The sequence below is a fragment of the Crocuta crocuta genome, unplaced genomic scaffold (genome assembly GCF_008692635.1).
Source record: "Crocuta crocuta isolate KB4526 unplaced genomic scaffold, BGI_CrCroc_1.0 scaffold223, whole genome shotgun sequence".
NCBI classification, from domain to species: Eukaryota; Metazoa; Chordata; class Mammalia; order Carnivora; family Hyaenidae; genus Crocuta; species Crocuta crocuta.
In genome coordinates this window covers 5684030-5711202 of record NW_027529426.1, presented here as the reverse complement: position 1 = coordinate 5711202, position 27173 = coordinate 5684030, and the positions used below count along the sequence as shown (strand labels likewise).

Below are 27173 nucleotides of genomic sequence, written 5' to 3'. Positions count from 1 at the left end.
GCTGCCAAGAGAACCATACCTTGCAGCCAGAAAGAGCTTGTGCCGCAGAGAAAGAGAGAAAAGCCGAGCTCAGTAGGAGTTACAGTCCAGGTCTGATTCCCTGGAATCTGTTGGGTGCCGTGTCTTTAAGTACTGGGGAAAGGAGAATTTCTGCCTGGGACAGGTCATTGCTAGGGTGATTTTTCTTGCTCTCTTCCCGGACTTCTGAATCTGAATAGCGGTGATGCCTCACAGAGCCAGCATTTCCTGGTTTGTGATCGAGAAACAGCTTCTGGGCTGGCCTCTAACTGCTGGGTCCTGTAGGTCATCTTTATCTCATATCAGGAGAAAACTTTAAAAAGGAAAGGCAAGCAAACTCAAAATCGTTTCACCCATTATAATTATGTCACGTTTATAGTTAGCACTGTAGACTTTGAACTTGGAAGCTGCAAGAAGGGTGACTTTTACCAAAAATGGAAGGTTCCAGTAAAATTGTGCGTTGGCGAGGAATGGTTAATTATCTGGCTGAGGTTCACTTTTAGAATAATTTGCACCATTTGTAACAATCATTGTGGACCTTATGTATTGTTACAGAAAGGCTAGAAACAAAATGTTCAGTGAAAGAAAGCAGGGCAGGGACTTATTTATAATAGGTATTGTGTAAAATCACTGTGTAGATGGACATAAAGTAAAACAAATCTTGGGGAAAAAATGAACACATAACACACGGTTAGGTTGCTATGATCATGCCTGACATTTTTTACACTCTTTTCCCAAACTTTTTGTGTTTAAATGTATGTGTGTATGTGTGTGTATCATTACATCTAGTTTTATACGTATACGTTGTATGAATATGTATACATACAAATATTTGTACAGATCATTTTTTAATGAAAAAGTTGTTTAAGCATTTGGAAAAGATTGGAGATATTTGTGAACAGAACAGATGCAAAAGCAAAAAAAATAGTTTTAATACTTAAATACAGTACTTAGAATTTGTCTTAAGGACTAAATTTTAAAATCCATCAATAGATGAACTAATTGTACACTCTATACTGCAGATGATTGTGCTTTCCTGAAGTAACTCAGATCTTTTCTTTTTTCTGTAGCGATTCTAGATATAAATCATGGCTTTGATGTGGGGTTTTATTTTTGTGGGTTAGTTTTGGTGATTTTTTTGTTTTTTGTTTTATTTTGTTTCATTTCATTTCATCTCATTTCATTTGGTTTAAATGATATTCCTCTTCGATCACTTCACACAAGGAAAAGATATTTCCTTGTGCGAAGTCCTGGTTAACTTCTCATAACCTCAGACAACAAAGGGCCCCTGTGTGAGGACGCAGGAATTCCTCTGGAATATGGGGAAGGCCCCCAGCTGAATCGTTTCCAAGGAAGATGTTGCAAAGCTTGCAAAGCTTGTTTGAAGAAAGGAGCCCAGCTGGAAATCTTTTCTTTCTATTCAGATACTGGCCTTGCCTGGGGGTGGGGGTGGGGGGGAAACCCATAAAAGAGAACCCAAAAAAACAAGCCTGAATGCACTTACAAATTACAAGGAAAATTTTAATTCTTGCACCCGGGTGTTGACGATGTTGATGCCAACTCAGGCTTATCATATTCCGAATTTAACTCTATTTGGAAAGAAACTTTGTTTTTCCTGTCATGGAAGTTGAAGAAGGTAACAGGGATGGAGACTGTCCACCGCATAGTATAAACCCTGAGCAAAAACCTGTCTGTGGAGAAGTGACAGGCAGGCTCAGGTCACCTCGGCCACCTCTGCTCACTGCCACTGGCCTCAGCCCACCCGTGAATCCGACACGCTGCACCCAGTTGTCATCATGAACTGCAAGTTTCATCACGTGGGACCCTTGAGTGGCATCCTCCATGGAACTCTGGCCTGTCCCTCGTGGCTGGCTCTGTGTCCCACCATGTTGTCTGTCCACCACCCACAAACCTTCCTGCCAGCCACCTTCCTCCCATCCTTCTGTTTCTCTTAGACCCGGGGAGGATTTATAGAAGGACATACAGTACTTGCCAGTGGGTCTGGCACGTCCTGGGCTTTCGGTGAATGTCATTGCCCTTCCTCCTTCTTCCCTTTGCCCCGCTTTGAACAGAAATTCCCCAGAGCTCCTGGGTGGCTCAGTTGGTTAAGCGCTTAAGCATCCAGCTCTTGATTTCGGCTCAAGTCATGATCTCACAGTTCATGAGTTCGAGACTTGAATTTCTGCGCTGACAACATGAAGTCTGCTTGGGATTCTGACTCTTCCCCTCCCCTGCTCTCTCTCTCTCTCAAAAAAAAAAAAAAGAAAGAAAGAAAGAAAAAAAAAACCTAAAAAAAAATTCCCCTTGCTGTTATAGGTACTTAAGTTCCTGGTCAATGATAGATTCTTTAACAAAAGCCAGAAAACAGTGTCATGATGAGAAGAAATGAGGAGAGCCAGCCCTCTCCTTCATCTGGGGCCCTTCCTCACCAGCCTGCTGATTGCTTGTTGGAGATTAAGAACAGCGAGAAGAATGGCAGCTGCCATTTTTGTGCTTCTGCTACCTGCTTAGCCTGATCCGTGCTTTATCTGTGCCCCTCACATCTAAAAAAACCACTAAGGCCCAGAGAGGTTGAGAGATTGTTCAAGGTCACAGAGCTAACAAGTAGTGGTGCCAGAATTCAAATTCTGAGTTTCTGAGTTCTCCAGAGCTTTTCCCTCCTCCTACTATGCAAAAGTGCTTTCCCAACAACTCACAGAGTCTGGCCCCCAGCAGCATTTGCTCGCAACGTCTGCGTGGTCAAACAGTATCAGGAGACGCAAGAAATACCCCTTCCTTGCTCCCCGAGTGTCTCCAGATGAAAACGAAACCTGTAACAGAGTAATAATTCCTTTCCATGGACAGATACCTTAGCTGGTTAAATATCAAGCTCTGGAAAGCTCTATTTACTAATAGACCCATGGAATGTGATCCCTCAGGGGTTTAATGTACTTAAAAACACTGTAAAAATCATCATTTAAGAACCTCTAGGGGGGCCTGGGTGGCTCAGTCGGTTAAGCGTCCGACTTCCGTTCAGGTCATGATCTCATGATTTGTGAGTTTGAGTCCCGCATCAGGCTCTGTTCTGACAGCTCAGAGCCTAGAGCCTGCTTCAGATTCTCTCTCTCTCTCTCTCTCTCTCTCTTTCTCTCTTTCTCTCTCTGCTCCTCCCCCGCTCATGCTCTGTCTCTGTCTCTCAGAAATTAATTGATTGATTAAATAAAAAAAACTCTAGACCAGCACCATTCAATAGAACTTTCTTCGATGAGGAACATGTTTTAGGTCTACATTGCCCACTATGGTAGCCACTAGCCACAGGTGGCCTGTGGTTACCATATGGACAGCACAACCCTAGAATATTCTGAAAGGTTCATTGCTGGTGCCCACATTTTCATAATACTTTGCTTATAAACTTTATTATGTCACTGGATCATAATTATTTGTTTATGTTTTGCCTACTTCACTAGGTTATAAACTTTTATGTCCTATTCATTCTACTATGATCAGCTACTAGCACCTGGCGTGGCCCACAGTACTAGATATTGAATAATTAATATAGGTTAAGAAAATGTATATGATTCAGCCTTTTCAAAAGCATCTTTGTTACTACTTGCTATCATCTGGTTTACCCTTCCTCAAGATTTTGCCCTTTACGACTCGATTGGTCCCCACATCTTCAAATGAAGCCCAGACTCCTCACTTGTGAGCACATTTTTCTTTCCTCCAAGGAAAACACCTCCTTTTCTTTTTTTTGAAAAAAGCACGTTTTTAGCTGATTACTTTGGTTATTTGTTTCTCTAAATGAATGTTTCTAGCACTATGTCTTGATACATTTTTCAGTTTTAGACGTTATTCCACTAGGGAAGATAATTCGGCTTCCACCCTCGGCCCTACAGTAGCACACCAGAAATGTCCCCAATCCCCACTGCGCCCCCCAGTTTCAGTTTTGTGGATATCTTGTATCTGTTATAACTCTGTAAATGCTGTTCCCAGCCAATCCAGGTGGAAAATTATAACAAGTGCCTCGTTTTTTCATCTGTTAAGTACTCTGCATACTTGTCCTGATTCAACCCCAAATTCTTTTCTTTTTTTTTTTAATGTTTGTTTATTTTTGAGAGAGACAGTGAGAGAGAATGCAAGCAAGGGAGGGGCAAAGAGAGAGAGAAAGGATCCAAAGCAGGCCCCAGAGAGAGCGGCAGAGAGCCTGATGCGGGGCTTGAACTCATGAACCGAGATATCATGACCCGAAGTCAGGTGCTTAATGAACCACTGAGGTGTCCCACCCCAGGTTCTTTTCTTGTTGGATAGATCTTTCTCGTTGGGATCCTTCAGGGATTCTTTCAGTTTCCTCTCTTAAAACTGCATGGAGCCTTCTTGCCTTGTCCGCTCCAAATGAGCTATCCCTGTGGCTGTGTCCACTGCTGTTGTTCTGGAATCATGGCCACTCTCATCCTGGGGGACACTTTGTCTCCTGTGTTTAATGTCCTATTTTCTGTATCCCTTACTTCCCCTTCTTAGTTTACTCCTTTATTTGTTTGTGACATTTTTCAATAGCTTCCTTTCCAGGAGGGGAAGGTGTGTGAATGGTAAATATTTTGAGAACTTTCATATCTGAAAATATCTTTATCCTACCTGCTCACTTAACTGGTCGTTTGGCCTGATTTAGAATGAGGTGTGTGGGGGCGAGTGCCTGGGTGGCTCAGTCAGTTAAGTGTCCGACTTCAGCTCAGGTCATGATCTCTCGGTTCTCAGGTTCCAGCCCCGCATTGGGCTCTGTGCTGACAGCTCAGAGCCTGGAGCCTGCTTCCAATTCTGTGTCTCCAACTCTGCCCCTCCCCAACTTGTGCTATGTCTCTATCTTTCAAAAATTAATGTTAAAAAAAAAATAGAATGAGGTGTGTGTGTATGTGTGTGTGTGTGTGTGTGTGTGTGTTTAAGGAGTCTGAAACCATTCTGATCCCCAACTCTTTGGATATGATCTGGTTTTCTCTTTCTAGAGCTTGTAGGATCCCAGTTCTGAAATATCACAATGATGTGTCTTTACATTGAGTCTGTTTTTATTCATCGTGTTGGGCACTTGGTGAGTGCTTTCATTTAGAAACTCATGCTGTTCAGTTACATGAAATTTTCTCAAATTATTTTGTTGATGAATTCGTCCCTTCCTTTTATTCTTTCTTTTTGGAGCTCCTGTTACTTGGATGTTGGCTCTTCTGGACTGAGCCTCTAGATTTTTTAAATCTTTTCTACCTGATTTTCTGTCTTTTCTCTTTTGCTGCTTCATATGAGATTTCCTCATCGTCTTCCAGACTCTTTATTGAAATAATAATTTTTGCTGTTTTGATTTGGTCTCTAAGAGCTTTTGGTCATTATTGTTGTTCTCTGATTTTTTTAAATTATTTTTTACATTTATATATTTTTGGGAGAGAGAGATAGAGCATGAGTAGAGCAGAAACAGAGAGAGAGGGAGACACAGAATCCAAAGCAGGCTCCAAACTCTGAGCTGTCAGCACAGAGCCCAACACAGGGCTCAAACCCACGAACCGTGAGATCATGACCTGAGCCGAAGTTGAACACCTAACCGACTGTGCCACCCAGGCACCCCTCTCTGACTTTTTTTTTTAATAGCCTCTGTTCTTTTTGGATACAAGTGACATGGTGAGGATATTATTGTCAATTGTTTTATTTTGGCTTTAGTTTTCCTCCCCCTACATTTTGTTTTAAGTGCTTTTTGGTTGGGCCGTTGGTTGGTTTCAATCTCTGTCTTTCCTGTTAGAGACTTTCCTCTGATGTCTAGAAGACGACTCGAGGGTGACGGCCAGCATTCCCAGAGCCACACGTTCACTTAACCCCGTTTTGGATTTAGAACCCCTGCCCTCTGCTGTGTGTCTACTATATTCTAGTCCCGAAACCCTGCTTTACCCTTTCCAGACACTGAAGCTCTATTCTTCGGATGAGATAGAGAATGGAAACCACTCCAAAAGCTGGGAGTGCAGAAAGGGATGTAGGAACCTAACTGCTTCTTCAGCACCTTCCAAGTCATCCTGATTCCAGCCATTCCTTCTTTATCCCTTCAATCCTAAAGCCTCTAAGGATTCTGCTAAATTGGGCTGATTCTTGGCTTCCCACGCGACTGACTTGCTAGGTCACCTCCATGCACTTTCTGTTTTTAGGGAGACTTGCTCTCTCTGTGAACATGCCTCTTCTTTTGTAATGGAGAGTGGCCGCTGCCTTTGTCCTGTGTGCCACCTTTCCCTTACCATCTCCCCACCAGCACGTCAGGCACTTCAGCTCCACCGGCTAAACGCTGAACCCAGCCTCTTTCAAATACTGCACGTGGTCTCCTTCCACCTGCTCTGTTTATGGAACCACCATTCTTTCCATGTGTCAGCCTCCAAGAATGGGAATCATTTCAATAACTCCTCCTTTTGTCGCACAAATCCTTTCTTTCAGGGAGACCTGGCTTTTTATTTTTCACAAAACTCAGTACACACTTGTGGAAGTCCTACTTTGTATTCCTTGTCGAAGAAACAAAGATAACGAGATGTGACCATCAGAAACTCCCAGGGAGTGGCAGGGAGAAAAACAGACACTGACTGATTGATGATGATGGTCATGGTGACGGTGACAATGACAGTGGATGAAAAATCATAGCTAATGTTCAGATTGGCACAACGCCAGCCGCTGTGCTCAATACTCTACTGTTCTCTTTCACTTAACCCTAACTACGCTCTGAAATCATAATTGTGGTTTTAGTCACAAGGAAACGGGTAGTGAGGCAACAGAACTTTCCAGAGACACTATATGTAATAAGTGTATAAACAAAAGGGCTAAGAGAAACCAGGAACAGTAGAAAATCAGTGCCTAACTCAAAAACCAAAGAAAGCTTGAAAAGATGGTTTTCCACATTTGCTCTTTCCTTTGGATTTCTCTTTGATACCACCCCACACTCGGCTCTTTTCATCTCCTTGCTTAATTCAGAGGATCAACTCTTAGCAAGTCTCTGCACAAAACTCATGTCGTGTTCCCTGTTTGCTGCCAGCAGGGGAGGCTTTCTGGAGTATTGCTGCCATCCTGCCATTTGCTGCTCGAGAACCTACCCGCATCGCCAATCAGGTCACATTTGGTCTTCTGTGCCTACTTTCAAAAGCCCCAGGAACCTCATCACATATGCCATTTCCATCTCCAAATCCACTGCATGGGCCTCCCCACTGCCTTTTGCACAAGCCCCATAATCTCTCCTACCGTTTTGCTTTTACTAAGCTGTCCCCTAATTTCCACCACCTCCCATGTCCGCATTTCTCCCCCCAGCCTTTCCTGGCGGCTCCACTGCACTCGGATTGCTGCTCCTCCCAAACTCCCACCATGCTTAGAACTGATTGCTTTCCTAGACTTTGGGTCCTCACCATGTACAACCTGAAGTAATGTCAATGCTCTCTTGCCCAACAAATAAATTAGCCATGTACCTTAGGCACCAGCAAAGCAGGTGCACCAAAATATTCTCTTTAGAAAGAATTTGTTTCAAAAAGTCATTCGGGGGAAAAATTAGAATTCATGTGAAGGGTCTTGTTTCCGGCTATTGTTTCTGTTTTGATACATGATCTTTATATAGTGCTTAGAAGTGGTCAATTTCTTAACTCCATCTCTGGCTGTTGTTAGTTTTCATCTTAGAAGGTTCTTGGGTTAGGAGTGCCTGGCTGCCTCGGTTGGTAGAACATGTGACTCTTGGCCTCTGGGTTGTAAGTTCGAGACCTACCTTGCATGTAAAAATTACTTAAAATTTTTAGTTACAAACAGAAAGGAAGGGAGGCAAACCATAGGAGACTCTTAAATACAGAGAACAAGCTGAGGGTTGATGGTGGGGAGGGGAAAACGAGTGAGGGGCACTGAGGAGGGCACTTGTTGGGTCGAGCACTGGGTGTTGTATTTAAGCGATAAATCATGGGAATCTACCCCCAAANATTGTGTCCCAGATAGACCCTTATTTAACATAGGATATATTTAGTAAATATATGCATCATATATTCCTGAGATAAAAAATTATAATATAGTATTTAAATGCCATGTTTCATTGACTATTTGATGTCATAGATTATAACATGTACTGTTATGTACCACAAAAATAGAAAATAATGCCACCAATTTAACCATGATGTGCCAGTGAATGTAAGTTGCATTTCAGTTTCAGAAGTGTTAAAAGGTGAATGAATACATGTGCATCTTAGATTTGATTAAATATGTACACTGTAGTCTTATAATACATTCGTATTAAGCATCTTAAAGTTCTCAGTGATATTTATAACTCATATTTTTATTTTTATTTGTTTCATTTGTTTTATTTTTTTAAATGTTTTATTTATTCTTAAGAGAGGGAGGGGGGGTGCCTAGGTAGCTCTGTCGGTTGAGCATCCGACTTCAGCTCAGGTCACGATCTCACGGTTCGTGGGTTCGAGCCCTGTGTCGGGCTCTGTGCTGACAGCTAGCTCAGAGCCTGGAGCCTGCTTCGGATTCTGTATCTCCCTCTCTCTCTGACCCTCCCCTGCTCACGCTGTCTCTCTCTCTCAGAAATAAATAAAACATTAAAAATTTAAAAAAAAAAAAAAGAGAGAGGGAGAGAGCATGAGCAGGAGAGGAGCAGAGCAAGAGAAGGACACAGAATCTGAAGCAGGCTCCAGGCTCTGAGCTGTCAGCACAGAGCCCGACGCAGAGCTTGAACCCACGACCTGTGAGATCATGACCTGAGCCGAAGTTGGACACTTAACCAACTGGGCCACCTAGGCGCCCCATGTAACTCACATTTTTAAAAGTCAGGCCATGTGCCTCTATATGCAAGTCACTGTGTCAGAAGATACAACATGTGGATAAACTATGGTGAAGTCATGACCTGTCCCTACTAAAGTTTACAGTCCAATGGCAGGAACGTTATATAAATGAATCACTATAATGAAGGCAAAAAGTGATCAGAGCCATCCAAGAAGTTAAAGATTCCATAGAGATGAAAACAGTGGAGTAATTACCTTTTGTTGGTGTTTTAAAAAAATCTTACCGGGGGAGGTGGTGTGCAATGAGGTTTGAAGGATCAGTAGAATTTTGCAAACCAGCTGGGAGAAATAATATGTGCAAAGGCAAAGAAACAGGAAAAATGTAAGCATTTTTAGAAAAGAGTGAAAAATCCAGATTAGCTGGAAGTAGTCATAGCTAGAGAAGCTTCAGAGCTAATCCAGCAGACCCCCTGGGGCCCTGTGGTAGAAGGCCCTGACTGCCGAGCTGAGGACATTAAAGGACATTGGTCGGCCGTGCAGAACCACTTAAGGCTTCCTAACAAGGAGATGGCTTTTTGAGCGCTCCATCTCTGTGGATCCCAGTTTAAATGCTCTCTCCTCAAGGTCCATTCCCCCCTCGTAAGTAGGGTCTTACCTGTAACTCCAAATTGCCACATCCATTTGGTTTCCTACAATACACTTGGCACATGGCAAGTCTACCAACCTTGTGGCAGATTCCAAGTTCTTTAAACACCAAGAAATCCAGAATACTCATTCGTTTGTACATAGGGCTGTCATTGTATAGGGTATACACTGTGGGGCTGTCCCATTCGCTGCAGTTTCCTGGAGCCTGGCACACAGTAGGAATTCAGTGATTTCACTGAATAATACTCCATCATTTCCTGTCTTCTCATTGTCGTGTTCCCTTTACCCAAAAGGCCCTCCCACCACATCTCACCATCGTTATTTTTCCACCTGCCACAGATTCTCTGAAATGTCAGCGAATGCCTGCCAGCCCAGTGACACAACCTCGAGGTCCTGAGATTTTGTTTGTGTTCTTCTGAGGGCATTATTCATACCCTGCATAATATTTTAGTGACTTGTAAACTCTTTTTGTCTCCTTGCCCACCCCAGCCAGGTGGCTAGCTCCCTGGGGCCATGGACTTTGCCTTTCTCGTGTCTTCCTTACCAAATAACATTTGAGTTGAATTATGAACACTATGGTCAAAATTAAGAATAATAGAATCATCTGACATTTCAGCAATATATTCGATTTTAAGGAATAATTAATCAATAAGAAATCATACTGAGTGAAAAAACATTATAGGACTATGAAACTGAATTACCAAAAGGGTAAAACCATTCCATTATTGTATGACAAACTTGAGACAGAATTCATTATCTCACAAAGTAATTTACTTGGGAGTGGACTAAGAGCATTTCCTGAGAATGTCGCGTCTTGATATAAGTGAATTATTCTAGTCGTCACAGAGAAGTTGCTAAGAATCTGAACATTAGCTTTACGTTCTCAAATCTTACACAGCACTGTTTTCACTAAGCAAAGTTATTTTCTAAATTATGTATTTTATTAAGATATTGCACATTGTATTCATTGAAGGGAGCAAATTCCCTGAATTTTTTTCTGTTTAGTTGAAACTTTACCCATCAGAGAAGAGTGTGTTGTCATGTGATGTTTACCAACAATAATAAAAACAACAGTACCTTTTGGTTATTGAACAATCCCAGCATGCCCTGCATGTGATAAACTGCTTACATGTTGTGCTATTTAAATGTCACTACAACCTTTTTATAGAGGAAATCACTGAAATTGGGTGGTTGTTCATTGATTGCTGATTGTCAGCAGCTGGCTGCAAACCTAGGCCTGGCAAGTCCAAAGACACTCATCTTCCCAGGCCGGGGACTCCCATCCCCCACCTAACTGCCTCACACCCCCTCCGGACATGCTGTCCGCTGTCACTTTCAAGATACAACTTGGCTGTGAACAGGAGGCAACTTGCAGACTCAATCTGTATCTTTTTTTGTTGTTGCAGGAAGAGAAGTTAAACTTCAGAGAAACCCAATGGACAATCTCCACAACAGGTAAGCCCATTTCTTTTCCTTTTTACGCGTTGGGGAGAAAAGTCTGTTCTTTCCATTTTCCATTAAATTTTCTATTACTGGGCCCTTCACTACGGCTTTTATTACCTGACTCACAAAAGTCAGTAGACAGGGCAATCCCTGAGGTCTATTTCATTCTGGCTTTGTTCAGGTTTGCGCAGAATTTTGTTTCCTTTTTAGTTGTGTGGTTCCGGGCTGCAGTTCTGAAACATGTGAGATGAGCATGACCCAACTGAGTCTTCACACTGAAAGATTCACAATATGAGGAACTGAAACAAGATGGCAGACGTTGCCTTGTTTGAGCTTAGTGAGAAATGTGTGCCTCAGACACTACAGTTTTTTGCTACTCAGCCCTTGTCTACAAATGACTGCAAAAGCATGCTGAATATTCATTTGGGGATTGCAAATAAATTTTCGCAAGTTAGATGAGTTCACACAATACGGAAGCCACAAATAATGAGAGTCAATTATACCCGTAAAGCATGGTGATTAACACCAGGTACTTAGGAAGCTCTGTGTAAGTTCGATATTTTTGTCATCATCGTCATTGTTAAATGTTATTAAACACCCTGAGGGCATTGGGCACTTTTGAGAAGTCTCAGGGGGAATGATGTGATTCAGATTTGTGTCCTAAAAAGATCACATGACTTTCATGTGGTGAATGTATTGGGTAGATGCAGTTGACAGGAGGAACTTCAGTAATTCAAATAAGAAAGAGGTGATATGGGGCACTTGGGTGGTTCATTTGGTTAAGTATCTGTCTGTTGATTTCAGCTGAGGCCATGATCTCAAGGTTCGTGAGTTTGAGCCCCGCATCTAGCTTCGTACTGACAGTGTGGAGCCCGCTTGGGATTCCCTCTTCCTTTCTCTCTCTCTGCCCCTCCCCTGCTCACTTTCTCCATCTCTCAAAGTAAATAAACTTAAAAAAAGAGGTGATAATGTTGTAGGATGGGGGCAATGGCAGTGCACATGGAGAGAAAGGGTGGGTCTAAGACAGTATAAGAGGTAGCATTCCTGCCTTCATGTTGCATTCACCCTGGAATGTGGTTTGGAACTCCACCAGCACCATTATCTGCTCACTTTTGCCCACAAGCTCTTTCTAATCTTCCTAAGATTACTCAGGTGCTCCTTATGTAACATCGTATGACGTATTTCAATCCCATAACACTAGAATAGTCATCTGCTTCTATATTATTGATGTATTTTTTGCTTGCTAGACTGTAAACTCTCTCCAAATCCCTGGAATTGAGTTCAATAGTTGGCACATAATAGGTGCTCCAAAAATGTATGTTGCGTGAATGGGTGGCGAGCCCTTTAGCAAAATGGCAGAGATCTCTGTCTCTTTGTGTCCTGAGAACTAGCAGAGTGTGTTGCCCCGAGTTCATGCTTTGGGTTTATTGAGGCCTTAGAATCATGTTCAGTCTTTTCATGTGCACAGATTGTTTTTACTATACTTTCAAAAAACATTGGGGATTCAATTCTGCTATGCAGGGCCATCTATAAGTATGGGACAGTCTGTTTTTTCTTATCCTCTGACCAGTTCACCCTTCTGGCCTTGAGTCCTGAGCACTTTTATAAAATGAGGTGATTGAGTGGGATGTTCTCTAAGATTCTTTGTGGTTTGAGCACTCTAGGATACTGGGATTTACCTACAACTAGTTGATTTCAAGCATCCAGCCCTGAGCTCTGCTTCATTATTGGGATGCCTGGGTGGCTCAGTTGGTTAAGCATCTGACACTTGATCTCAGCTCAGATCTTGTATCTCAGGGTTGTGAGTTCAAGCCCCATGTTGGGTTTCATGCTGAGCGTGAAGCCTACTTAAAAAATAAAGAAAAGAAAAAAGAAAGCTATCATTATTTGTAGCCTTACAAGATTGTGTTGTATAAACTTTTGTCCACATTTCCTCCTCTTAGGCTTCCTCATCATTTCTAGAACTTAGCTTTTTCTAAATGCTTCAAGTTTCTTCCAGATTTCTTCCACCTCCCAGATAAAACTACTTACCAAATAAGAAGCATACCATGTGTTGGAGATCCACCCTGATTCCCATGGCTTTCCAGGGAGGATTTGGTCAGAAACACTGGTATCTACTCACAGTGTCTAAAATCAGTAGCACCCAGTGGTTAAAGAATAGTCTCATAGATAATGACAGTGAACATGAGAACAGTCAACATTTAAGAACCTACTACTTGCCAGACACACTTTGCCAGGCTTATTACACATTTTAATTATGCAATCTTAATGGGAACCCTGCAGGATTAGGTGTTACTATTTTCCCCATTTCATAGTTGGCGAAAGTGAAGTGACTTAAGATCACCTGGCTTTTAAGCGGGCCAACCCAGATTTTGATGCCAGGGCTCTTTCCTCTAATTACAACACTATATCGACTTCTATGTGCTGGATAGTCAGGTTCTTCCTCCTCTTCTCCTAGACCTCCTGCATGAGTCTGCATGTGTTCTCTGACTAGTCCTTCTGGTACAATGGCCAGAAAAATGAAAGCAATTGTGTGCTAATGCCAAAGGTGTCTCTTGGGTTTCTAAGCGGATGCCCTACCAAAGACTGCATGCCTTCCTATGAAGCTTGACCCAAAGTTGGTAGGTCAGCCCAACAAAGTGAGTCGAGGAGAGTTTTGTCAGATGATACTGTTACCATGGTGGTCAAGGGTATGATAGAAGGGGGTCCACTGATCCCCATGAAAAAGACAGAACTGTACATGGTAAGTAAAAACACATCATCTTCATTTCAGATTTTTTAAATCTTCTCAAAGAAACTGTTTCCATTATCTAAAGATTCTCTGAAATGTGCTGTTCATATTCTTGAAACATGAACAAGTCATTCAGAGGGTCATGGTTTATTCTCCATCTTCAGTTTGGTCTGAATCTTGTTGCTGCGGTGATTTTCCCTGCACAGGGATTGTTTGGATTGGTTTTCAATGTCATGTTCTATTGGTTCATCAGTGAACGAGATTTTACCCAAGTAGCAGAATTTAGGGGAAATATCCAACTCCACATCAATGATGAAAGTCTGTTATTTTACATAAGATTATATATATGTTAGCTGAGAGCTATATGATTCAAGTCACTGTCACCTCAGAGCTGTCTGTAATAATCTGCATAACTTCCTCAACATATACTTCAAAAGCACATTAATAAGCACATAGTGATATCAGGTTTATCAGTGCTAAGAGTTGTAGATATTTGTCTTACGCTGTTGAATTGGAGCCTCACTGAAGCATTTAGGGACATATTAAAAATCAGCTTCCTGGAGCACGTGGGTGGCTCAGTCAGTTAAGCATCTGACTCTTGATTTTGGCTCAGGTCGTGAACTCACAGTTTGTGAGTTCAAACCCTGCATCAGGTTCCCCTGCTTGAGATTTTCTCCCTTCTCTCTTTCTGCTTCTCCCCTGCTTGCACACATTCTCTCTCTCTCCCAAAATAAAGAAATAAATATTTTTAAATTTTTCTGAAAAAAAAAAAAATAGCTTCCTGACACTATATTGATGATGGGAATTGGGTTCATACAGCCTGGCACCTCTATTAACAATAGGGAATAACTTCCTTATTTTAGCAGCCAGAAAGAACATTTAAGCTTACTTATTAACCACTATCGCCCACACCCATTGGAGATGTTGAGTATTTTCATGAGATTACTGAAAATAGCATGAAGGTTCTTATGCCCCTATACCTTGTCCAGTGGCAGTTTTAAAATACCAGTCTAGAGGAGGGGTTTAAGAGCTTGGAAGGGAAAATAGGAGACTTGTCTGGAAGTTCCACTGTACAGGAAACAGACTGATTTGGGGTGGGTAGGGGAAGAGAACTTGATGGAGATGATGAAGGGGCTAAAGTCCCTTCTCAACCACCACGGACATCCGTGTGACCCGCCCTGGGTCAGGTGCGCAGCCAGCAACAACATGTATGTTAGATAACACCAATTTTTGCAGAGTCCAATACTGTTGCTGTATATTCTTCAGTAACTTAGCTAATAAGCCTTTGGCCAGGATATTCTCTATGTTAGGCTAGGTCCAGTCAGAAATGGGAACGCTTCCTTTCAAACAGAGGGAAGTTATAGTCAGTAGGTTATGCAGGTATTGGCAGAGCTGGGAAACCAAATGGTGAGACAACACAGAGATGGTCAAAGTAGGAAGACACTACCACCCTCGGGTAAGACATGGAACCCGATGCTGGAGCAGTAGCTGGAAACATGGAGGGCAGAGCTGTTTGCATCTAGGGCTGTGAAGGAGATCTGGCCAATCTTAGGATGGGCAGGATACTGTCTAAGCAGAGAGAAAAAGGGAGAAATACTCTGTCTTCTTCCATCTCCCCTCTCTGGTCTTCCACCAGGACCTTCCATTGGTGGAACCCACCCTGATCCAGATGGCAGGGGCTTCTCAGCTTTGTGGTACCCTGGGAAACTGAGGCAGCAGAAAGGCAAGGACAGATCTAAGAGCAAACAGGCAGTGGAGCCGTCCAGTGTCAGATTTGTTCACTCATTTCCCAATTAGTAAACACTAGGTAGTTCAAATTAATCCCATATTTCCAGACACTTGGTTATTTTAACATTTTGCTGTTACAACACCCATAGAGAAGGATAAAAGACCAAATATGATTTAGAAACTGCTTAGAAGTAAATTCTGAGAAACAAAATGTTTATAAACTTAAGAGGATTGGAGGGGCACCTGGGTGGCTCAGTCAGTTAAGCGTTCGACATAGGCTCAGGTCATGACCTCGCGGTTCATAAGTTTGAGTCCCATGTTGGGCTCCGTGCTGACAGCTCAGAGCCTGGATCCTGCTTCGGATTCTGTGTGTCTCTCTCTGCCCATCCCCCACTCATGCTCTGTCTATCTCTGCCTTTAAAAAATGAATAAATGTAATGAAAAAATTTTTTAAAGAAAAAAAGAGGATTGGAAAACTACCCCGATCATTCAGTAATGAATTACATCTCATTTCCAGACAGAAGTCTACGCTTAGGAATTTACACTCCACAGAGAATAGAGACAGAGCTGCTGAAACTTTTCCTGTAAAACAGTTCCCACCGAGGGTACAGGAGGATGGGGGGACTGGTGAGGTATCTAGAGGGCTGCCCCGAAACTACCAACAGAACGTTAAATGTCTGTGTGCCTTCTGTTTAATTCCAGTTAATTCACACAAATTTTGGCCTTTTCAAACATGCAATATTCTGAATTTATTTTTTAAATAAAAGCCATGAGCATCTTCCGCCCAAAACCTCAAATTGGTCCATATGTATTTTGTGACTTCTCTTTACTTCCTAGTTCATGGCCACGTGCCCCGCTCCAGAAGATGGGTCCCCATGACCAGCTCACATGTGGGTGGCCCATGAGATCTAGGGAGAGCGCAAGGATGGCCAGAGAGGAGGGACAGCCAAAGAGACAGGCCCANCAGGGGAGGGTCAGAGAGAGAGGGAGTCACAGACTGAAACTGGCTCCAGGCTCTGAGCTGGCAGTCAGCACAGAGCCCAACGCGGGGCTCAAACCCACGAACCGCGAGATCATGACCTAAGCGAGAGTCAGACGCTTAACCGACTAAGCCACCGAGGCGCCCCGAAGACACTAAGAAATCTGCCTAGAGGTCACAAAACTAATAAGTGGCGGAGGTAGATGGAAACCCGCAGCTCTGATCCTAGCTTACTCCTTTAGCCGCTATGCTGAAATGCCAGCGCAGGGTGATGAACCTTCCCAAATGTTTATATAAATCCCATCCCACCCCACATGTACAGTCCCCACCACCACAACCACCGCACACACATTCAAGACTAGAAGTTCTTCTGGGGAGCACTGGGATGCCGTTGTTTCCCCAGAACCTGGTACAGAGCCTGGTACACACCACGGATTTGACAGAGAGTCGTGGAATCAGTGGAGGCAGCATGTGATGACCGTGACCATTCATAAAACATCTGCCTTAAGGTCAGCAGATTAATGACTACATCTGAAAAGAAAACAATGGTATCAGATTTTGAATACAAGAAAAGCCTTAGAAATGCTTTTAAGTCAGTCAGGGCGCCTGGGTGGCTCAGTCGGTTAAACATCTGACTTCAGCTCAGGTCAGGATCTCACGGTTTGTGGGTGTGAGCCCCACGTCAGGCTCTGTGCTGACAGCTCAGAGCCTGGAACCTACTTTGGATTCTGTGTCTCCCTCTCTCTCTGCCCCTCCCTTACTCGTGCTTTGCACACACCCCCAAATAAATAAACATTAAACAAAGTTTTAATTAAGAAAATGTTTTTAAGAAAAAAGATTGTGATATACAAGTATATGGACCCCAAGAACAGAAAAATGGAGTGACATTCTCACTTTGTAAAAGCCTTTTGTTTTTCCACGTACAAGGCAGACACCAAGGACCCTGCGACTCCAGCAGCAGTAAAGTTTTGGGAGCGGGACCTGGCTTGTTCCTCAGAGCTCATGCAATGAAATCACCATAGAAACAGTGTAGACACCCTCCTCGGGTGCATATACCTGCAAGGCCAGCCCTGGGAGAGGCCAGGCAGGCAGTGCTTTCAATAGTACGATTTGAGTGGGCCCAGGGCAGTCTTTCATCAAGACTTACCAATTTCAGGGCGCCTGGGAGGCTCAGTCAGTTGAGCATCCGACTTCTGCTCAGGTCATGATCTCGCGGTTCATGAATTCAACCCCCACATCGGGCTCTGTGCTGACAGCTCAGAACCTAGAGCTTATTTAGGATTCTGTGTCTCCCTCTCTCTCTGCCCCTCCCTTACTCACATTCTGTCTCTTTCCCTCAAAAGTAAATAAGTGTTAAAAAATATATTCAAAACAAAACAAAAAAAGAAATACCAATTTTAACCTAACTCTGACATTTCACCCTCAGAGAACAATTTCTTCCTTTGGCTCCCAAGACTGGTAACCTGCGTCTCCCCCAAGCCCACTGCAGTGGGGAAGGGGGCTCGGCAGTGCACCTCCTCCAGCCTCACAGGGTCCCCATGATGTGAGGCCTCACCCTCCCGGGGGTTCTGTGGGGACACACGCTCTCTCCCACGGTGCTCCCTGGAAAGAGGCTGAAGAGACCTCTACTCCAGAGCTGCAGACCTGAGATGAGCCAGGGGACCCGGAGGAGAAGCTTTTTACATTGAGTCAGGATCACGCCCTGGGGCGAATGAGGCCTCGGGACCCAGAAACACCTCAGCGGAATGACGGTGGGGTGGGTCACAAGCCCTGGAGAGACACCTCACCTGCACAAGGGTCCCCTGGGTGCCTGCCTTGCCTCCGTATTCACTGAACTAACAGTGTGTCAACTGGGTTGAATAGAGGGTCGAAGAGGGACGTTCCCCTTCTTCACTGAATCCCCTTTCAGACTGTCAGATTCGGAAGGGAGATGGACTCAGGAGATCCCACGACTGTCCCACGTCTGAGCAGCTGGTGACGGAGCCACTGCCAACATGTGACTCCTGGCACAGACTGCCTGGCTGGGGCCACCTAAACTCCACGTTACACTTGTCGCCTGAGGCTCGATACTCCCCCAGATGAGGACTGTCACTTCAACAGTTGTTTTCCCCAAAATATTTCACAAAACCTAAGTTTCCTTGTTAATAAGTCTCTTATGGGAAAAAAAATTCTGTGGTCAAATAATTTGGGTAACTACGGGAGCTAAACAAGGTAAAATAGTTCTTTTCCATAACCGTGAGCATGTTCATCTTGAATCTCTGCTGTTCTCAAACCTATCTGACCAGGGACCCCTTTTTGAGAATCACCTACAAACACATCTCTGCACGTAAATATCCCATCAAACCCAACTCTAGGTGATGCTAACACGCATGTCACACATCACCTATTGCGAATGCCTAGAATAGACTACTTGATGGTGATAATAAAGGTCCTCAGGTAGTCTTTCAGGCCCTCTAGAATCACTGAAGCTCAGCCTCTTTAGGAGAAAAGGAAACTCACCGAGAGTTTTCAAAGGCAATGGTTCTGCTGAGGAAATCGATTGAGCAGTCTAAGAATGTATCTTCTTGTCCCTCTTCAGTTATGAATTCAGCGCTGGCGGTGAACTTGGGCAGGCCATCTCTTATTTATTCTGTAAAGCGCCTGGTAGTTTTCTTCAGCGCCTGGCGATTATTTTCTCTCATTTCTCAGTACCCAGAAACGACTCATTAAATATTTGTAAGCTTCACCTGCTGACCAGGTTACGTGAAATTGCAGCTGTTCTCTGAACACTGGCAAGCTGGTTTTCCAAAACAGAGCTGAGATTTAAGTGTTTCGTTTTATTGTGTCTGCCTTCCAAGTATTCCAAGTTCTATAAACTCTGACCACTTCCCAGCAGCTGCCTCTAAAGCTCCTTGACTAGAATCCTTGAAGCGGAACGCCCTTGACCCTGGGAACTGCACAAAGCTGGGGTAGGTTGGGGGAAGTGCCGTTTCCCAAGCCCAGAGGGAGGAGCCCAGTCCCTCCCATCTCTCAGATCCTGCGTTTGGTTTTTTGTTTCGGACCCCTGGCTAGTGCGATCGTGGGTAGCACAGGCCCTCAATTGGGATAACTTGTAAAATCCCAAACTCCCCTTTTATTCACTCACAGCAGTCACTCGCCAGTCATCCCTTTGTTTGCATAGCGAGTATGCAGGGCTCCGTGTGAGCTGGACACTGCCCCGAGTTAGGTGTTGCCCAGGAGGAGTTTGGGATTAGAAGGGGAGGCAGACACCTGATGGGCCCCAAAGCACCAGGCTCTAAGTCCCTCTCGAAGACGGGGCAGCTGAGGACGGGAACCAGACCTCTGCCTTCAGAGGCTGGGACTGCATACTGAATAACAGTCTTCAGGACGCACTCACAGTGACCACTAAATCCAGAAGAATCAGGGAGCTTTTTTGGTGAGCTCCTTTCCAAAACCTTTCCTCCTGTGCTTCTTTATAGGGAATATCTTCTTATCAGTGATTTCCCACAGGTGTTAGCTCCTAGTCCAGGGACAAGCAGAACAACAATTAACATTAGATTGGTGCTTTTTTTTTTTTAATTTTCCACTTTTTTTTTCCTTTAACTTTTCCTTTGGACATTGCATCAGGCTTACTGAAAAGTTATGAGAAAAGTGCAAATACCCTCCGCTCACTGTGCCTAAAAGTTAACATTTAGCAGATTTGCTGTATTCTTCCCTTTCTCTGCATACACACACACACACACACACACACACACACAATGTTTTTTCGAAATCATTTTAATAAATTACAGATTTCATGCCCTTCCTCCTTAATACTTGCCCCTGTATTTCCTAAGAACAAGGGCATTCTCTTATATACCCCAGGGCATTGATCAAAATCAGGGAATTAACATTGATTTAATGTCGTTACCTAATCTACAGGCCTTATTCAGATTTCTACAATTCCGTCAGTAAGGACCGTTTAGCCAAAAGTTTATGCATTTCATCCGGCTGTCGTATCTCTTTGGTCTTCTTTAATCTGGACTAGCTCCTCTGTCTTTGTTTTCCACAATAATAGTACACCTTGTTAAGAGCACAGACCAGTTTGTTTTACAGAATATCCCTCCATTTGGGCTTGACTGATGTGGCTTCGTGCTTCCACCCAGGTTATGTTCTTGTGGCGGGAAAACCAGAGAAGTGATGCTGAGTTGTCAGTGCCTCCCATCAGGGGCCCCCAGAGCGGGTCAGACTCCTTGCGGGCAACATCACCTTTGGGTGCAGGTACTGCGTGCCTGGGATCTCCACTGTTTTACCCTTAAGCACGTGGCGGGGAGATGCTGAGAGACAAACCATCCTGTTCTCCCCAAACTCTTGCCCACTAATCTCAGCATCCACTGATGACTCACGCTTGAATCAGTTACTGTTGTGATGGTTGTGTTTTCTAGCTCTGTGATTCCTTGTGCGTGGGTTAGCTGGCTTTCTACAGGTAAGGCGGAGCATTCCCTGAGCTTATATTCACATGGACACATAGGTCCTCCTCTTATTCAGGGGGCTTGTACCCTTTATATTTGTTGTAGCTTTTATTTTGATGCTCTGGTAGTGCCAGTTCTGACCAGTAGAACCTTTACAAGCAGGGTCCTGTGCCCTTTGACCTGCCTCCATCACTCTTGAGGACCATCGCTCTTCAAAGGCAGCCCGTGGCAGCTGGGTTGAGCCTTTTTCTATATACCTTGTCTTCTTGATGAATACTCCATTTCTCTGCCTGGTAGAAAACACTCCACTCTCTGTGGTCTTCCTGTTCCATGCCCCTCCCCCACACCTGCCTCCACCACCATCTCCTCCCCCTCCCACCCCCCCTCTCTCCGGCCTCATGGAACAGGATTTTCTAGCAAGGAGACTTGACTAGTAACTGACCAAGCATTCACATGTCCATCTTCAAACACAGGACTGTTTAACTTCAACATAAAGCACAGGGCAGAGCCAACCCCCAACACAGGACTCCGGGAGCAGGCGGGCGCCCGTGGTGGCTGACATACCCTCCTAATGGTATTTGCTTTTCCCCTGTGTAAACCAGCTGACGGTCGCAAAGGATTTGCCCTTTGCTTCTCGGCTGCTTTTTTTAAAGTCCAAAGAGAAAGCAAATTTTGATTCTACTAAGTAATAAAAGGCACCTGACAACTGATTCTAACCTTCAAGCTAGCCGTTGTCAAAGTGTGTGGGGGTGGGGGGGAGAGAAGGCAGAGAGACTGCCCATCGTGAACTGTGTTAATTAAGAAGAGCATGTGTCCCCTCCCCCCCANCGCTCCATGTCCGTGTGTCACACTGGACAAGGAGTATTTGCCTTTTGCTCTTGGAAATGGAAGAGCTCCCCGCTAAGAGCAAGATGTGGACACTGAAGTGACATACGAGAAGAGAAATAAATTGAATTTGACATTAGGAATCCTCATACAAGGAAGGAAGTCGTAGGTACGGGCAGGCAAAGGTTGGGTGTAAATACATCAGTCCCCACCCTTTCCGTCAGCGGTCACACAGCCGTGGACGCGGGAGCTGCCTCGGTGAGAGAAGGAATGTCCCTGGAGACAGANGGGGGGGGGGGGGGGGGCTGAGCAGCCAAACCAGAAACTTGATCCTGAAGAGGAAAACCTTTACAACATCCTTTCTATTACATGGCTTTGAAGGAAAATATAGATCCTGTGGTTTTCCTGGGGGAGGAGGAGGGGAGCCTAAAGCCACAGACGACTTACAAATTCTGTAAGAAACGGGGAAGTGGTGATCTCCAGTTGGCCTGGGAAAGCTCAGCGGTCATTGCATTTTGGAGCGTGTTGTTCACATGGCCCTGGCCATAGCAGCAGAGGGTGGGGACCGCGGCCCGGCCAGGGTTCCACAGGTCGGGTCAGCCTCTGGGATGCTGGGAACACAAGGTGTGACTCAAGGCCTGACACCTCCTAGCTTCCTCCCTCCCTCCCCTCACTGCCTTCCTTCTTCTCTCTCTCTCCTTCCCTTCCCTCTTTCTTCCTCCCCTCCTTCCTTCTTCCTTTCCTTCCTTCGTCCTTTCCTTCTTTCTTCCCCTCTTCCTTCTTCCTTCCCTCCTTCCTGAAACCCTTCCCCGCTACACCTCTTGAACTTGCCATCCTAAAATCAACCCACCAGATATTTTACACTGATTAATATTTCACCATGGCTTCAATTACATTATGATGACCCACAGTCTGCCTTCTCAAAAACTTCAAAGCCAGGTTTTCACTTTTCTATGACTTTTTTTTTTTTTTGCCTCCTATCCTCCTGACTGATTGTGCTTTTAAACAGGTCCAAGGTAAATAGAGGTACTGCAAGCATGCAGAGGAGCAGGGGTTTAGAGCAGGATTGGGGTGGGGGGAGAAGTTGGAGAAGGGGGGCTGATGGAGGGGAGGAGGTGGGCATAGCACTTGTTTCTTTGGCCTACGTGTTCAGCTGACTTATGAATTACTAGCAGAAAATAGGCGTAAGTGGGAGCAGAGGCTGGGAATGAAACTCGGGGCTCTGGACATGGGATCACTTAGCGGAGAGTGCTTTGAAGAAGTGAATGGCTGTGCACACTAACTGCTGGCTGAGCTCCCAATGACTGCCCCCTCTGAGGAGCCATTGTGGCGCTTGAGTTTTGTGGCACTTGACTTTCAATTGGTGCCACAGTTCACAGAAATAGACCATTTGGTCCTTAATCCAGAAAACAAGTATTACTTGGTACTCTTAATGCTTTTTTCCTGCATGTATATTGTGGCAGCTACATTACATCTTGCTTAGGTGCAAGGCCACCATCTTTTTTTTTTTTTTTTTTTTCACATTGGGGCACCTGGGTGGCTCAATTAGTTAAGTGTCCGACTCTCGATTTTGGCTCAGGTCATGATCTCATGGTTCATTGGTTGGTGCTCAGAGCCTGCTTGGGATTCTCTCTCTCCTTCTCTCTCTGCCTCTTCCCTGTCATATATGAAAGAATGAAAGAAAGAAGGAAGGAAGGGAGAAAAGAGAGAGTGGGAGGGAAGAAGAAGGGGAAGGGAAGGGAAGGGAAAGGGAAGAAGGAAAGGAAGGAAAGGAAAGAAAGAAAAAAAATGCTATATCCAACCAGGGATGAGTAATAAGTATATGCTTATTGTGAATATTAACTTCTATAATCTCCAACAATGCCATATGGGAGACATATCATTGTCCCCATTTACAGATGAAATAGCTGAGGTCCAAAGTCCTACAGCTGGTAAGAAGCTGAGCTGGGCTCTGAACCATAGAATCCAAGTAAATCTCCCCATCTTGAATCTGTAATCACTCTGCAAAGACTTTTTTGTTGTTGTTCACATACAAATTCCAGAGATTAGGTTGGGGTTATTTTTCAGAGGCCATTTTTCCGCTACCTATAACAGGTTATTTGTGGATTTTATTATCAGTGTAAACCCATAACCTGCCAGTCTATAACCTCTTAAAGAGCATCGGTCATTTTCTGTGTGGGTAAAGGCATCCTGGGAATTCTTTTTTTTTTTTAATGTTTTTATTTATTTCTGAGAGAGACAGCATGAGCAGGGGAGGGTCAGAGAGAGAGAGGGAGACACAGAATCTGAAACAGGCTCCAGGCTCTGAGCTAGCTGTCAGCACAGAGCCCGACACGGGGCTTGAACCCATGAACTGTGAGATCATGATCCGAGCCGAAGTCGGACGCTTAACTGACTGAGCCACTCAGGCACCCCTTTAATGTTTATTTTTGAGACAGAGCACAAGTAGGGTGTGGCAGAGAGAGAGGGAGACACAGAATCTGAAGCAGACTCCAGGCTCTGAGCTGTCAGCACAGAGCCCGACACGGGGCTTGAACCCACGAACTGTGAGATCATGACCCGAGCCGAAGTCGGATGCTCAACCGACTGAGCCTCCCAGGCACCCCCGTCCTGGGAATTCAATCATGATTGAAAGAAGACAGAAGAGAANTTTTTTTTTTAATGTTTTTTTTTAATAATTATTTATTTTTGAGAGAGAGACAGAATGTGAACAGGGAAGGGGCAGAGAAAGAAAGGAAGACACAGAATCCGAAGCAGACTACAGGCTCTGAGCTGTCGGCACAGAGCCTAATGTGGGGCTTGAACTCACAGACCATGAGATGATGACCTGAGCCAAAATCAGATGCTTAACTGAATGAGCCAGCCAGGTGCCCCAACCCAGATATCTTTTCATACTTGAGTAGCTAATCCCCTGGTAAGGAATCCTCTCTTCTCTCTTACACCCCTCTCTTACACCCCTCTCTCTCGGCAATGTCTACACCCTGGTTAGGCTCTAGTCCCCAGCAGGAGGCCATTGATTGACATAGAAGATGGCATGGATCCTTTTCAATCCCTCCCTTCTCTCCCTAGCACTCTTTAGCCTGTGTTTCCTCCTTCGCCGAATGGAGACACGGGTAACGCCTGGGGATTGGGCCTGGCGCAGAGACAGGCGTCAGTCAGTGTTTGAGAACTCTGAATCAGTGATTTCAGAAACGTGAAGGTGTTCCCAGTAACCATGGCCTCCCCTCCTCACGTGTTCTGCTTTTGCCAGAAATCCTGGCTCTCCTAACGTGGAGCATCGTGGAAGGAGAGAGCAAACTTAGTTCCTATTCAGATGCCATTCACTATGGTCTCTCTTTCTAACTTTCTTTTCCAGATGGTAACTAAAACTCATCCAGATGGGGTGCAAGTGCTGTAAAATGATACAAAGGTAAGGTTGGAAAAATACCCTGAATGGAGGACTTTGTGACTTCCGTGGAGCCCCCTACAGGCCGTGCACGGGTTCACTGTGTTTACCTGGCTTGGAGCATGACCAGCATTGCCAAGAAATTATGCATTTGGAGCTGCCTGGGTATCATTTCAGAGATCTTGTGACCTAGATTTTTAAAAAAATATTTTTTTTTTTGCTCACTGTTCAGAGCAGGTAGGGAACGCCACCATGCTCTGAGATGGAATTTGGTTCAGGTCAACCTTGCAGTTCTGCAGAGAACATCAGTGCAAAGGCAAGCTGGAGTTTCAGAGATGATGCCTGACCTGGCATCACTGGAAATAAATCACCCCAGTCACATACGGTTTTTAATCCTGCCCAGATTCTATTTCAGACAAATTTGGATAACATGACTAGAACTCTACACAAAATAAAGGAGAAGAAATTAACTAATTTGCTCCCTTTAACAGATAGCACTTTATTCTAGTTCTCCATCTATAACTATATACCCACATCCATTTATTCATATGTGTGTGCGTATAAGTTTTACTCCATTGTACTCACAGTGTGATGGTAGGGGTTATTCAGAAAACATTTATTATAATAAATGTTTGTTGTAAGTATCTTTCATGCTGGTCCAGACTTCATATTTATTTATTGTGTTAATGACTGCATAATATTCTGTGGAGAGAATGTGCCGTCGGTGCTTAACCACTTATTCCTGTTACTGGACATTTGTTTTAGTTACTTTTTGGATGTTTTTAATTCCATGAACCACTGCCCTGTGTTCTGTGCTCTCTTAGATCTCTTCTTGAGATCTATTACCCAGTGGGTAAGACATGTTCGTACCAACTGTATCTATTTGGTTTAGACATACACAGAGGCTTCACGGAAGTATCGCAGAAATTAACAGGAATGGTAGAAAGAAGCAGAAAGTAGAAGTAGAAAGTGTTAATAATGGAAGTTATTCAGAAAGGGCTTCCCGAATGAACTTAACCGACTGACCTTCGCTCCTGTCACCCCCCAGCTATCTCTTTGATCCAGTCCAAGTGCCCTCCCCTGGCTACGTCAACGAGGTGAACAGTTGCAAGGTGGATGAAGGTGACGCTGGCAAGTGGAAAAGCAAACAGGGCAGCCAAGCCCTGGGGCATCACAGTGAGCTGCTGAGCGGGGGCCTGAAGGGGACAGCCAGCTGGGGCGGGGCTGGCGGCGGGCAGGAGCCCCCCCGCCNCCCCCGGGGGTCTCCCCTGGGAGCGCCCCCTCCGGGGGACACAGTGGAGGGACACTGTGCAGACAAGGCTGGCAGTGCCGTCAACGGCATCGGCCCCGCCGCCGCCGCCACGCAGCCCTCTGGGGACCGTGGGCCGCACCAGGGGGACAGGGGCTCCTGCGTCAGTACCACGAACAGCGCCCTCCCGACCCCACCCTTCCCGGAAGGCGGGGGCCCCGGAAGACAGGACAGCGTGCTGCTGCTGCCGGCCCTGCGGGAGACCCACGTCGTCCAAAGTGGGGCCCCCGGTCCTGCTTTCAGGGCAGAAGGTCCTGCCTTGGGAGTACACGACCGTGACTTCCAGATGCCGGCCCCGGATTACCCTCCCCCTCGGGGCCCAGCAGGAGACATCGCTGACGGGGAAGACGGGGATGGTGTCTCCAGGAGCCCCCGGGAGGAGGAACCCCCGGCGGGCATCCCCCCCAGGGTGGGGGGGCGCGGCTGGAATACGCCCTCCCCCTTGAAGAGAAGCTGGGACTCCTTAAATACGGCCGAGGCGGCAGAAGCCCTGAGTGTCTACTTCAGAGACGAGGANGCCGCGGGGGGGGGGGAGCCTGGGACCGATTCGAGAACTGGGCGGGAGGACGCGGTGGACGAGGATGCGGCGGTGGCCGAAGCCCTTGCGGCCCTAGAAGCGGCCACCGCAGGAGAAGACGTGGACGAGGCCGAGTAGGGCCCCGAGCTGGTGTCGCGCCAGGCACGCGGGTGCGTGTGCCCCTGGGGCCGAGCTGACGTCCTGCAGCCTTAACGTTCGCCTCAGACTCGGTTCTGGTGACTGGCGGTGCCTGCACCAGGCCGCTTGTTGCAAAGTATTGAAAGCCCCGCTGTGTAGACGGGCTATCTCAGGACGCCAGGATAAAAATCAGAGGGGACAGGGCGCCGGTGCCCACCGGTGCACATGCAGAAAGTAAACAGCCTGCTCGGCAACCCACAAATCGCCCCCCCCCCGCCCGAGCCGGG

The 27173-nt window shown here is 45.3% G+C and overlaps 1 protein-coding gene across 2 annotated transcripts in view; it reads left to right on the top strand.

Moving 5' to 3' along the window:
* PGCKA1 (PDCD10 and GCKIII kinases associated 1) overlaps positions 1-27165 on the top strand; it is a 62493-nt gene extending 35328 nt beyond the window's left edge. For both annotated transcript variants that reach the window (XM_077758863.1, XM_077758862.1), the window contains 3 exons: positions 10808-10856; positions 24893-24946; positions 25971-27165. In XM_077758863.1, the coding sequence (XP_077614989.1) occupies positions 24915-24946; positions 25971-26886 (948 nt within the window). In that variant the 5' untranslated portion in view covers positions 10808-10856; positions 24893-24914 and the 3' untranslated portion in view covers positions 26887-27165. The remainder of the gene's footprint in view (positions 1-10807; positions 10857-24892; positions 24947-25970) is intronic.
* Positions 27166-27173: the final 8 nt, after the last annotated feature.